Source organism: Octopus bimaculoides, chromosome 19 (genome assembly GCF_001194135.2).
Source record: "Octopus bimaculoides isolate UCB-OBI-ISO-001 chromosome 19, ASM119413v2, whole genome shotgun sequence".
In the NCBI taxonomy this organism is placed as follows: Eukaryota; Metazoa; Mollusca; class Cephalopoda; order Octopoda; family Octopodidae; genus Octopus; species Octopus bimaculoides.
In genome coordinates, this window is record NC_068999.1 from 47,486,217 (window position 1) to 47,500,687 (window position 14,471).

Consider the following 14,471-nt stretch of genomic DNA (forward strand, 5'->3'; position numbering starts at 1 on the left):
AAGCAACGTTTTTGTATGATGGGGTTTTACAAATACTTTTTATTACAAAGATCTTTCCTAATTACTTCATGTTACTGACTCATATTAACAAATTAATAGGAAATAAATGAAGAGAGAAATGTTTTAAGAATAAACGAACTAGTAATTTTTTTTTTTTGGTTATTGTGACAAGTCATAACAGAGCTAATGAAAAATGTTTAATGAACCGTTATAATGATTTGTTGTATGAACGGATAATGATTATATTTCGTTAGAAAGGCGGACTTAATTAAAATTTGTAATTAGTAAGTATAGTTAAACAAGGCTTTGTAAGGTATACATCTCGTCAGATATATTTCAAGCAACCGATGTGCATATATAATGGTGTGTTTTTCTATGCATATTAATTAACTTCCATGTATTGTATATTAATAAAACATAAAGAAAGATTGTTTTCCTAATGTGCATTTGTCAAAATGTGTGACACAAGATGTGCTCTGATTATCAGTGAAGAAACAATAGCTGTTACAAGTGTCAGACCACTTACATGGCTCAAGTGACCATGTAAGTGGTCTGATTTGTTGAAAATAGCCACTCACTTAGCGTTTCTAAGTGTTTATTGCTACGTCTGCAACAATAACTACTTCTAAGTGGTTGGACAGCTTTAACTAATGTTGCAGAAATATACGGTGACTTCAGAACTTTCGATTTGTATTGAAGTAAGTTAAGCGTAAAGTGGGGGAATTTTTTTTTTTATGATGATTTCCTATTTCGTATTAATAATAAATAATACATATCAGTATATTGTCAGATTTTAATTTTTTCATGTTGATCTTGAGCATATTATTGAATAATTAAATAAAACAAAGCACTATGGACTTCTTTTCTTTCTGAATCAAAAAAGCTTTTTTCGTTACTTAATTAAAAATAATCATAACTTCGAAAGTGTATCTAAAATTTCATTAAAAAATACGCATTATTAAGAAAATTATAAGGAAACGAAGTCGAAGCGGGGCACGAAAGTGTAGTTATGTCTACAAATAACGTTCTCAGTTACGAACTGTGTGGCCTGGTGGACAACAGCCTTTGGTTTAGAATACAATATTACTATTTCGAATCTAGCCTGGAACCATGTATACATCCACGAATAAAATATCAGATAACGATCGAAGAGTTAACTGATTTAAATCTCAAGTAGGTGTTAGTATATATAATCTAAGGACTATCAAGTTGCGACACTTATAATCTCATTGAGTTTCCAATCCTCTTTTCCATTATTGCTTGTTGACGACCACCAACCAAATTAATTTAAGCGAATGACTTAGAAATCAACATCCATATTTCCCACCATTAACGGTTTGTAGCAGACAACATGAAGCGACATCCAGTTTTCGATATTCTACGCCGCCGCCCGCCGACACTATTCAATAAATGTTGCATACAAAAATTCTTGGTTTTCTTATCAATTTCTGGATATCGAACAGTAAAATACACACATACATACATAAGAACAGACGTCTCGATTTATTGTGGCCTCAAATGAAGCAAAGTTTGGTGCCACTTTAACATAAGGTCTGCTTGGCCATCTGTACTTTAGCGTGCAATCTAATCCTAACTCTAAACTCTATCACCTAACCCTAATGGTAAACCTTAACCGTAACTCTAACCTTAACCCAAATCCTTACCTAACTCTAAACCTAAACTGAAACCCAGATCAAGTCCTTTCACAAGGTAAGACTACGGATACAGCAGTAGACTGCTCGTTAAAGTAGCACCCAAAGTATCGTATTAATTATGAAAAAGAATTAGACACTGAAAAAGAAACAAAAAAAAAAAAAATCCCCGTTGTGATATTTTTAACAATAAATTATTTTACTTCTGTAAAAGAATAGAGCAACAGAAGCCAACAATCCCTCATATGTTAACTCGCTATCGATTACATAGATAATTGATTCTAAGAACGACGGAACTGACACAAAAATGTCATGTTTGTTGACGACAACGAACTGGTTGCTAACACCGAAGCTACAATCGCCCCCATGCATTCTTTAAAATGTTACAACTCTCCATTGCATGCCATACCATCCATGGCATTTACCAACTTTCACATTAAACAACTATTACTTTGTTTCAAGAGGGGAAGTTAAAAAATACATAATAAAAGATAACGAAAACAAAAAGCCATGTTTCTACATCCTTGTATGATAAGTTTCATTTTTGATATCTTTGATCCAGAAATTATTTTTAAAAAACATTCCAAAATCCGGTTAGCCCTGCCTATAGCATGATAAAAAGATATCTAACACCTGTTCTACATCTTAAATTATACAAAAGGCTATTATATTCTATATACAACACATAACTTTTAGGTCATTGAAACTTATCGCATCCTGTTCAGTGTTTATACTTTACTGTTTTGAATGTTATTGTTAATCATAAAGTTGTATCATTTAAAATTCGTAACAGGGTTAATTTAAGTATCAAGAAATAGATTAAGTATCAAGAAATAGATTAAGTATCAAGAAATCAAAACATTTTTATATCGATGATAACACGATCTTCTCTTTTTTTCATTTTCGCAAATTCATGTTCAAAGGAAGGTGATAAGACGTGGTATTAACTTTTACTGGAGACTTATTGGCGTGACACCGCTAAGCATTTCGCTGGAACTTGTTTGGTATCTCTCTCTAGGCAATGTCTCTCTGTATTTATTCTATTGTATATATTATCATCCCATTTTTATATTGTTTCCCAATTATATTAGCTGATCTGACATTTCCGAACCTTTTACTGGTTTCTTTCGACGGTTTTCGATGGGATTACATGACTCATTCAAATGCTACTTTGAATAACTTTAAGTGGTTTATCGAAAATGGCGTTTCTGCACGACGTGGTCTACAAAATGCCTTTATTACGAAGACTTTCCCTAATCACATCACTTTAGTGACCGGTATGTACGAAGAAAGTCACGGTATAGTTGGTAATATAATGTATGATCCTCTTTACAACGATACCTTTTACGGTTCTATTGATCAAATCAGAGACCCTAAGTGGATGGACGACGGAGGTGAACCCATATGGGTGACTAACCAAAAGCAAAACACAAAGGCTAGAAGTGGATGTGTTTACTGGGTCGGTGATGGTGCTAGCATAAAAGGGTTTAAACCATACAGATATTTAGAATTTAATAAAAATCATTTGTTGAATTTTACTAGCAGAATAGACAAAATTATTGAGTGGTTCACAGACCCCTCTTATCCTATTAATCTGGGGTTGTTATATTTCGAAGAACCAGATCATACCGGGCATCTCTTTGGTCCTGATTCACCAGAAATTGATAAACAATTAACTGTCCTTAACAATGATTTAGGTTATCTTATTCGACGTTTAAACAACACAGGTTTACTTCCCAAAACTAATGTCATCATAACCAGTGACCATGGAATGGCATTTACGCCAGCAGATAAAATTATTAACTTGGATTTATACATCACGCCGTCTAAATATCAAATTTTTCAAAGAAATCCTATTGGAAATATCCTACCTAATAAAGGTGAGAACTCATTTTATGTTTATGGTTTATAAATATATAACTATATATGGTTTATTAATTAAATTATATCTTTGTTTATTTGAACCGTTTTCATGTAAAGAGCGTACACAAATCAGATTTTGCGTTGTTGTTTTAACAAAATCAGCTTTCGCGATGTTATTCAGCAGTCCTGAGATTAAATACATTCTCGACATGACCATTCTGTCTTATTTTCGGGAATATGATACCTAAAACCACATCATCCGGTAGGAGGTGATTTAAGAGAGATTTAGCTGCTATTTCTTGCAAGTCGAATGACCTCTTCATTCAAGTGTAAACCAGTCCTGAACAATTATACTGATATCGATATTTTCACGCACTCGCAACGCGTGGATATTTTTACCTTTTCTTTTTCTTTTTCTGCTTGAATGTTTAATATATCATCGTCATCACCATCATCGTTTTCACGTCCACTTTTTCATGCCCGCATGGGTCAGAAAGAATTTGCTGAGGTGGATGGACTTCTACAGCTGGATGCTCTTCCCGAAGGTAATATTTTCCCTCGACCAGACATGTTTTCCATGAAAGATTGGAAATGAAGGTCATCGCCTGCATTGTGGTGAATCTCGTTTACAACTATCACGTGAAGTATAGTACATACGCAGTTACATATGTAAGTGCGTATGTACATAGATACATGCATACACACGACGGGCTTCTGTCAGTGTTTTCCTACCAAATCCACTTACAAGGCTTTAGTCGGTCTGGGGCTGTAGTAAAGGACACTTGCCCTAGGTGTCACACTGTAGGATTGAACCCAAAACCTTGTGATTGGCAAGCACAGGGTTATATATATGTGTGTGTGTGAGTTTCTTTGTCCTCTCTGGGCGAGAGGAAATATTACCTTACTTGGAAATAGGTAAAGATTGACAACGGGAAGGTCCTTTGAAAAAATGCCTGAACGAATTCCATCTCATCCATGCAAGAATGGAAATGTGTATTTTAAAACAATAATGATGAAATGATCTTGATATAAATGTATTTCGCACTTCTTCAGTTTCTCTTCACCAATTTCTTTCAGAAAATATATTTATAGCTTTTAGTACAAGTGCACCAAGGCTGGGAGCATCCATGCTGTGGGAACAAACCCCTAAGTATGGTTTTATATATAGATATGTATAGGTGTATAGCTATACCTGTTCACCCATGTAAAAAGCACTGGTGCTGATGCCATGTAAAAAACACCCAGTACAATCTGAAAAGTGGTTGGCAGAATCCAAGGTGTAGAATCCAAGCCAAAACAGACTGGAATCTGGTGCAGATCCTGGCCTTGACAGCTCCTGTCAAAACCATCCAACCCATGCCAGCTTGGAAAATGGACTTTAAATGATGATGATGAATGGCTAGGCTATATGTGGAATTTAATGTAATACTTACTTATTCACATTGTTTTGAATTAATCATTCATTACCTCTTAGCATTGAGATTTCGATGATGTGGTTGTTTATTTTGAAAATGACATTGTAGAGTAAGTGTGAGAGGCTGGATCTGGTCAGTTTGGACAAAAAACAAGTTAGAATATTTGAGCTGGGTATTTGGCCAGTTTTAATGCTAAAGGGATAAGCTGTATGTGGAATGTGGAACGTCTGTTCAGATTAATATGTTGATAAATTAAAAAAATCCTGTCTAAATTCATGATTATTTTAGAATTTAATTGAAATACATAAGGGGTGTATTTTAGTTAGAAATATAATAACTGAAGGGTTAACTAGAACAGTAAACCAAAGCCATAGTCACTGCTGCCTTAGTAGATTAGTTTAAAGATTACTGTAAGCTGGAACCAAAATTAACCTAAACAGATTGTTGAACTTAGAAACTTAACATTTTTGATATTTTCGTTACTTTCTTTTTTTACTCTTACTGGTTTCAGCTCAGGGCTGAGGTCATGCTGGTACACCACATATAGTCACTCGGTGCTGTTTCTAATACTGATTTTGGTGAAGTAGCGAGTTGGATGGAGCTGTTCTTCTTTGCATCTCCTGTTGTGATGTGGGTTCATCTGGTATCTCAGACAGAAACCTGTCCAGGCGTTCCTTGAAAACTTCCACATCAACATCATGTGGATCTGGAAGGATACTCTTTCACTTGTTTCAGTCGTTTGACTGCAGCCATGCTGGAGCACCGCCTTTATAGGCGAGCAAATCGACCCCAGAGCTTAATCTTTGTAAGCCTAGTACTTATTCTATCGGTCTCTTTTGCCGAACCACTAAGTTACGGGGACATAAACACACCACCATCGGTTGTCAAGCGATGCTGGGGGGACAAACAGACACACAAACATACACACACACACACACACACATACATATATATACATATACGACAGGTTTCTTTCTGTTTCCGTCTACCAAATCCACTCACAAGGCTTTGGTCGGCTCGAGGCTATAGTAGAAGACACTTGCCCAAGGTGCCATGCAATGGGACTGAACCCGGGACCATGTGGTTGATAAGCAAGCTATTTACCACACAGCCACTCCTGCACCTATATTGAACAATTGCGGTCCCTTGAAACCCAGACTAACTGCAGTACTGTGTCCTTATTTTAGATGGGAAGATTTTTTTGTTTTTGTATATGATAATTAAGAAAGAGTAATTTTTAAAATTAACATGTGAATTTGCGGAACAATTTTTTGATAATGAAATCCTCTTTTTTTAATCTTTTAGATGTTCCTATTGAGCAGTTTGTAAAAAATCTATCATCAGTGTCTCACTTACATGTGTTTCTTAAGGAAGATATTCCAGAAAGTGCTCATTACAAACACAATCGCCGTATTCAGCCTTTACTGTTGGTTCCCGATGAAGGATACACTCTCAATTCATCACATTATAGCTACCACAGTGAGTACATTCCTCAAAACTACTTTGATTTGTAATCTTTGTATCGTATTTTACAATAGGCACAGGCATGGCTGTGTGGATAAGATGTTTGCTCCTAACCATGTGGCTTTGGGTTCAATCCCTCTGTGTGGCACTTGTAAAGATGGCCAAGATACTGCTAAGCATTTTGTCTGGCATGGCAACAATTCTGCCAGCTTGCTGCCTTAAATTTTAATTAATATTAATTTTAATTATAATTCTCAGCTATTTCATTTTAATAAACTCTTGGTTTTAATTCTCACTTATTTCATTTTAATTTCTTTTTTCTTTAAATAAAAATTTCAGGACAAGGAGAACATGGCTACAACAACTCTTTACTTGATATGCATCCAATTTTTATGGCTTCTGGGCCAAGCCTTAAGAAAAACTTCTCAGTTGACATGTTTGAAAATGTTGATTTATACCCTTTGATGTGTACACTTCTTGGTTTAAAACCTTCTCCTAATAATGGTAGTATGAAGACTGTTCAAGCATTTCTTATCCCTAAATATTCAAGCAGCTTTACAACATTTATTACATGTAAGTACAATTGTGTCTATTAATTTCCTTTATTTCTTTGCCATTCTAATCAAAGACTAATTTCAGAATCCTTACATCTTACTTTTCTGTAAAAAAATAGTCTCCAGCGTATATTACTCAGCCTGTTTCTGTCTTGAAATAGCACAACAGGGTGTATTTTTGAGGATGCTAATATGTGTGTGTGCATGGGGTGAGGAGTGTTTTTGTGTTTGTTTTTATGTCAAGTTATAATAAAAACAATTTTATACTAAACCAGAAGATCACTCAGTACTTATTTTGTAGAGCATATGTTTATTAAACTTTTACAAGACAGTGACTTCGAAGTTTCAGCCTGCTTACCTTTGTTGGACTGTCCAACAAAACATTAAAGTCACTGTTACCCTTCCTCATGTAAAAGTAGTGTACATATATATATAGAGAGCTAAGGTCAGTTTGGATGGGAAGCTGAGGTATCTCCAGAGAAGCACTAAATCCGAATACTGGGCTGTCAACACTGTCAGGATCCAAGCCAAAGCTGGAATACTTTTGGTGTAGAAAATCCAAGTTTCACGATGATTATACCATCGTATGGTTTGACAAAGAGTAAATAATCCAGTGAAAAGAAGAAGACAAAGAAAATTCTTTAACACCTCTTTAATTATAAGTTACAAATGTTTCCGCACCATCTCCATTTGCAATGCCAGTTTACAAGAAAATTCTAAAAGAAAAAGTCACATAAACAATCTCCATATTTGGGAGATAGCAATCTGTGGAACTGGTCTTGTGTATGAGAAACAGCTCTGATGGAATGGTCATATGAAAATGGAAAATATCAGCTGAATAAAAATGTGTGTTTTGGCCAGAGGAAGACCAAGAGAGCCAAAAGAAGTGGTGGAATCAGATCTTTTGATGCTGGGCCTAGAAAACAAGATATCATATACTAGCATTAAAAAATAAATAAATAAAACAACTCAGATGATAAAATCATGATGAAGTACTTATGTTGGGTACATTAGGATGAGGATAGAGTATCTATACTGAGTACATTGTGTGATATGTTGAATCTGGCCAATTTGAACATAAAACAAGAAGAATATTTGGGCCAGATATGGTCAGTTTAAATGCTAAAGGGTTAAGTAAATAAAAATGGAATACCCTTGTCGAGTACATTAAAATGATGGTGGATTACTCATGTTGAGTACATTAAAATAATGATGGAGTACTGATGACAGAGTGTCAGTCTTTGTAAAGTAAATGTCTGTTAAACAGAGCCCTTAATTCTCAAACTGATCTCGCTATTTATTTCTCTTCTACTAATAGACATGAATAGAAAACAGAAATTGCCTCAGCGATGTAACCTTAGAACTTAAATTTAAATCTTGAAGTGTTTGCTTGTATCTTTGTAAGTCATTCCATGTAATTTATTTCAACTGTTTTGTTATATATCTTCCGTGAGATGGTAATTACTTTCTTGTACTTCCATTCCAATATTTTCATTTTAAAATTACTTTAAGAGCCAACATTTCCTCCAACTTCAAGCCTAGAAAGAATTCTTTGATATACTTTGTTTATGTATATATATATATATATATATAAATGGAGAGTTTGAACACAGAAAAATATCAATTTTTTGTATAATAGTCAATTTCATATCACCTTTGTATGTTTCAATTTCTTACCTACATTCATATTTTGCAGTTAAGATTGCATTATGCATTTAAAAGGTAAAAACATCTTCAGGGCAAAAATTGACAAATATTCATTCACATCCATTAGGATGTGAATGATAAAAATTAAAATAAACATTGGAAGTAACCTTAAAATGAAATGTACTCTCACCATTTGAAAATAGTCTAACTCCATACACATAATACATAGTGAATCATACCCCCATTAATTATGAAATATAAAAATTAATTTAACTAAAATATACATATGATAACCTAAACTATCAACAAATAAGACTAATACATCTAAATAAATAAAAATTTTTAATAAACATTGGAATTCTCACAACTAAATAAGTAGACATTATTTACATTTGACAGATATTTGTCCTCATCTTGTTTGTTGTTAAAACAGTCTTGGGGAAATTTCGAACCTTAGGAATGAGAACCCAGGTTAGAAACCTCCCCAAGATACCTGATGAAGGCTGGAGGGTATATAAGCAGAAATGTTGTGTTAACAACAAATAAGGTGAGGACAAATATCCGTCAAATGTAAATAATGTACATAATTCCTCATCTCTTAAATATAGAACTGTATTAAATAAATAGAAGTTAAATGAATATATTGATTTGATTTCTTGCTAATGTTAGCATGGAAAGTGGACGTTAAACAATGATGATATATATTTTATTTTTTATTCTTTTCACAAATGAGTAGAGATAGGAATGGTAGCCAACCATTATAAAACCAATCTAAGGAGAATAGTAGTATGACCTGTAACTTTAAGCTATTTTTTGAAAGGAATCCAAATGACACACATGCTGACTAACACAAGCACACAAAAGCATGCTGCTATCTCAATCTGTAAGCAACTCTCCATCCTAATGGGTGTAAATGAATATTTGTCAATTTTGGCCCTGAAGAGATTTTTACCTTTTAAATGCATAATGCAATCTTAATTTGCAAAATATGAATGAAGGTAAGAAATTGAAACATATGTAGGTGATATGAAATTGACTATTATACAAATAAATTGATTTTTTTCTCTGTTCAAACTCTCCACTTTCCTTATATTATATTATAAAAATTCTGTTCTCCTATATTGAATGGATGAAAACATCTATAATGACAACTGGAGCTTCATAAGTGTTAACAGTAATTCTAACACTGATTAATGACTATCATGCAAAGTCAAGGCAAGGCAGCAGTAACTCTCTCTTACATGGAGGCAATGGCAATTGAGTGAGACCTTCAGCAAGGTGCTGTACTTGAGTAGAAGACCCATCAAGCCATCTTGAGTAGAAGACACCATACTGGTGTCATGCAACTGGCAAATCCACTGACAAGGCTTTGGTTGGCCCCAGGGCTATAGTTGACGACACTTGCCCAAGGTGCCATGCTGTGGGGCTGAACTCAAGACCACATGGTTTCATGTACTTTTATATATAGGTCTATGTGTGTGTGTGTGTGTGTGGGGGGGGGTATACAAACATGCGCATGCACACACACACACACACACACACACACACAGATATGTATGTATTGTTTTGATTGTGATATTTAAAAAAACTCCGTTTCTGTTTCTCTCTTTGCAGACATCCTAATTCTGTCTCTTACTGCAACATTGGTTGGCATCTACACTGTAGCTTCATGTCGGCAACAGAGAATGAAACACAAACACATGTCATTTTACACATCTGGCATAAAATTCTTGGTTGCATCGTCTGTTCATCCAACTCAAACATCTTTACTCTCTGATTCAGATGATGATGTCATTCCATAGAATACATTTGCTTTGGGTTTTTTCACACGATGCTCTCCGTCTCTGTTATCGCAAAGGAAAGTGGTGTTTGTTGTTTTTGTTTTGATTTTCCAAGCATTTATCTATACGAGACATATGTTGTGGTATATACGTACATTGTTATTTCTGTCCTCGCCAGTTTTGTTTTGGATTCCAGTTGGAGAGGTTCAGTTAAGGGACGGATTTCATTACAGGAATTATTGAAGAAAAGAAATTTGTTGATCATGGATTTTTATATTCCTCTCTCTCTCTCTCTCTCTCCCTATCTGTCTATCTGTTTGTCTATCTACCTTCATACCTACCTAACTAACCCCTCACACACATACATGTGCTGATCTCTGATCACACACACACATACATGTGTATACGTGTGTGTGTGTGATCAGTACTTGTATCTGAAAGAGAAGCGCATATATATATATATATTTTCTTTTTAAGAAGTTAAAAGTTGTGGCCAGTCATAAAGCAACCGTTGGTTCCACATCTATAAAATGCTTAGCAGTATAGGAGACTTGTCAGACTCAAATGGTTGAAGGCGCATAACCTCTCTACAACTGGAGGAAGAAATATGCAACGGCCAGTTGCTTTTTTAAAATTTTATCTTTTTTTTCTTTGCTTACAAAACCAACTGACTGTTACATATTTCTTCCTCCAGTTGTAGAGAGATTATGTGCTTTCAGCCATTTGAGTCTGATGAGTCACCTGTACTGCTAAGTGCTTTATAGGTATGAAACCAATGGTCATTCTATGACCAGCCATAACTTTTAGCTTCCTAAAAAATATATATGTGTGAGTGTGTGTGTGTGTGTGTACATAAGGTCTGCAAATCTAATGGAGGCCTCCAAAGACATTCTAAAATCCACATTGATCAGAACTTAACTGCAGCTCTTGGTGGTCCAAAGCAGATATGCAATTTATGTGGATGTCTTTTCAAAACATTGTCTGGTTTAAAAAGCCATATCAGATGCCATGATGGCTCTAAGGTGTAGGTACAGGAGGTGGTCAGAATCTACATAAAGAGTAGACAATCACCATATATTTGTATGTATGTATGTACATAAGTATGTAGTGGCATGTAGCTTAGTGGTTATAATGTTCATAAGATAGTGGTTTCGATTCCTGGACCAGCCGACGTGTTGTGTTCTTGAGGAAAACACTTCATTTCACGTTGCTCCAGTCCACTCAGCTGGAAAATATGAGTAATCTCACAACGGACTGGTGTCCCGTCCAGGTGGGGGGGATATATAAGCCATGGAAAATGGGAAACCAGCCGTCTGAGTCTACACGACTCGGGAAGGAACTTTACTTTACTTATGTATGTATGTATATATGTGTGTGTACATACATGCATGTGTTCGTTAGTATATGTTTATGATTTTATTTATTTTCAATAGTATGTTGAGTGTATCCATGAACAAAAATTATTGTAGGTCCTTATTGATTGTTCTTTATTTATTTATTGGAAGAGGGTGTATATATGAAGTACGCATCTTGCTTTGCTTAAATCCTAGATTTACTTTACTTGATAAGACTATCTTTATCCAGCAGCCACGAAAAACCATCTACATGGTTGCCCCCATCTCCTAGAAATATCAACTACATTACTCTGAATCACAAACTACCATTTAGAAAAAGAAAGAATACATTAGACATTAATTTTAATCCTACTTTATTTAAGTTTTATCTGTTGCAGCTGATCTATGTTAATCATAGAGGAAGGGAGCTGGCTACATATTCTCTTAGGAGCAGTCAACTAACTGTCAGACCATTAGAGGACTACCTCTTCTTTTTTTTTTTTCCCCACACATCAATAGTATAGAAATAACATGTTTACATTATTATTTAACCCACAGTAAGGCTTTGTAATATCTAAATTTATTTTAGTCTTAGACATATTAAAAAAGGTGGAATGGTCACAGCTGGGAGACTGATAACAGGCTTGCTCAGTGAGGGCTGACCTCAAGGCTAAACAATAACAACTGCAGAGTCAGTAGAGAGTTTGTAACATTTCCCACTTTTCCATTTATCAGTCACTTTTTATCCATTCTGTGATAAATATTCAATATTGGAGGATTTTTCGTAACTCTCTTCAGCATTCAAATTCCTCTGTCAAATGTAACACTTGTTTCTTCACATTGTTTTGAATTAATCATGAAATTATCTTGTAGCTTTGAGATTTTGATAATGTGATTGTTTATTTTTAGAATGACATTGTAGGGTAGGTGTGAGAGGCTGGATCAGACCAGTTTAAACATAAAATGGAAAATATTTGGGTTGGATATGCTGAAGAGTTAAGCTGCTTTTTGAAGCAGAATTGACATGACATTTCAATGGAAGTGGTGTCATACAGCCAGGAGTGGTCTCAGGCATTTTGATACCACAGGGTTATACTGTAGAGAACAGTCAGACTTCTGTAGGTCCATATATGTCAACAAATAAACAATAGATTTGATCTGGAATGTAATCTAGGAAGATATAAACTTCATATTTCCTCTTGTCCAAGAATAGTCAATCAGGAAAATTAAGAATCAAGTGAAAAACATTAATGAATTTATGTCATTAAAGGTACATAATTTATTTGTTAAAAATATATTATTTATACCATTTAAGGTATATAAATTATATCATGAAGGGTATATAATTTATATCATTAAAAGACATAATTTATATCCTTAGAGGTATATAAATCATATCATAAATGTTATATAAATTACATTGTTAAAGGTATATAATTTATATCATTGACACTATATAAATTATATCTTTAAAGGTATATAATTTATATTGTTAAAGATATATAATTCGTATCATCAAAGGTATATAATTTTATATCATTAAAGTTATATAGTTTATATCATTTAAATTATATAAATTATACCATTAAAGACGTATAATTTATATCATTAAAGGTATATAATCTACGCTGTTATTATTTGTCTGCTGTGTTTAACAGAAATTTATCAAGTTGTAATTATTTCTGCCTTGTTTTACAAAGCTTTTTAATGGCAAAGTTCACTCAAATGTTTAATGAATATAAATAGTGTAAAAAGAAAAAAAGAATGGTTGTACGGGATACAGGGTTGGCTGTGTGGTTAAGAAGCTTCTTTTGCAACCACATAGTTTCGGGTTCAGTCCCACTGCATGGCACCTTGGGCAAGTGTTTTCTACAATAGTCCCATTTTAACCAATTCCTTGTGTGTGAATTTGGTTGATGGAAACTGTGTGGAAGCTCATTTTTATATATACATATATATGTGCGCGTGTGTATATATATATCATCATCATCATCATCGTTTAACGTCCGCTTTCCATGCTAGCATGGGTTGGACGATTTGACTGAGGACTGGTGAAACCGGATGGCAACACCAGGCTCCAATCTAATTTGGCAGAGTTTCTACAGTTGGATGCCCTTCCTAACGCCAACCACTCAGAGAGTGTGTGTGTGTCTGTGTTTGTCCCTGTCAACACCAGCATTTGACATCTGGTACTTATTTGTTTATGAACCGTAACTTAACAGTTCAGCAAAAGGGACCAATATAATAACTAAGTACCAGACTTTAAAAAACAAAGTACTGGGGGTTAACTTGTTTGATTAAAACCCTTCAAAGCAGTGCCCCAGCATGGCCGTAGTTTAATGATAGTAACTAATAAAAGATATATGAATATATACAACCACATGGTTCTGGGTTCAGTCCCACTGTGTGGCACCTTGGGCAAGTGTCTTCTACTATAGCCTCGGGCCGACCAAAGCCTTGTGAGTGGATTTGGTAGACGGAAACTGAAAGAAGCCTGTCGTATATATTTTTATACATATATATATATATATATATGTGTGTGTGTGTGTATATGTTTGTGTGTCTGTGTTTGTCCCCCTAACATCGCTTGACAACCGATGGTGGTGTGTTTACGTCCCCGTAACTTAGCGGTTCGGCAAAAGAGACCGATAGAATAAGTACTAGGCATCCAAAGAATAAGTCCTGGTGTTGATTTGCTCGACTAAAGGCGGTGCTCCAGCATGGCCACAGTCAAATGACTGAAACAAGTAAAAGAGTATAT

The 14,471-nt window shown here is 34.7% G+C and overlaps 1 protein-coding gene across 1 annotated transcript; it reads left to right on the top strand.

Annotated features, from left to right (window-relative positions):
- The first annotated feature begins 2,416 nt into the window (after positions 1–2,416).
- LOC106868361 (bis(5'-adenosyl)-triphosphatase enpp4) lies at positions 2,417–14,471 on the top strand. Its single transcript, XM_014913578.2, has 4 exons — positions 2,417–3,532; positions 6,236–6,409; positions 6,734–6,967; positions 10,210–14,471. Exons 1-4 carry the CDS (start codon positions 2,674–2,676, stop codon positions 10,395–10,397), a joined length of 1,455 nt encoding a protein of 484 aa, XP_014769064.1. The 5' UTR covers positions 2,417–2,673; the 3' UTR covers positions 10,398–14,471.

What these genes read in the sequence shown, in the direction of transcription:
- LOC106868361 (XM_014913578.2), top strand. Translation starts at nt 2,674, where the DNA reads ATGTCTCTCTGTATTTATTCTATTGTATATATTATCATCCCATTTTTA. An exon ending in AAATATCCTACCTAATAAAG is followed by an intron (nt 3,533 to 6,235) that starts GTGAGAACTCAT and finishes TTAATCTTTTAG; the next exon opens with ATGTTCCTATTGAGCAGTTT. An exon ending in ATCACATTATAGCTACCACA is followed by an intron (nt 6,410 to 6,733) that starts GTGAGTACATTC and finishes TAAAAATTTCAG; the next exon opens with GACAAGGAGAACATGGCTAC.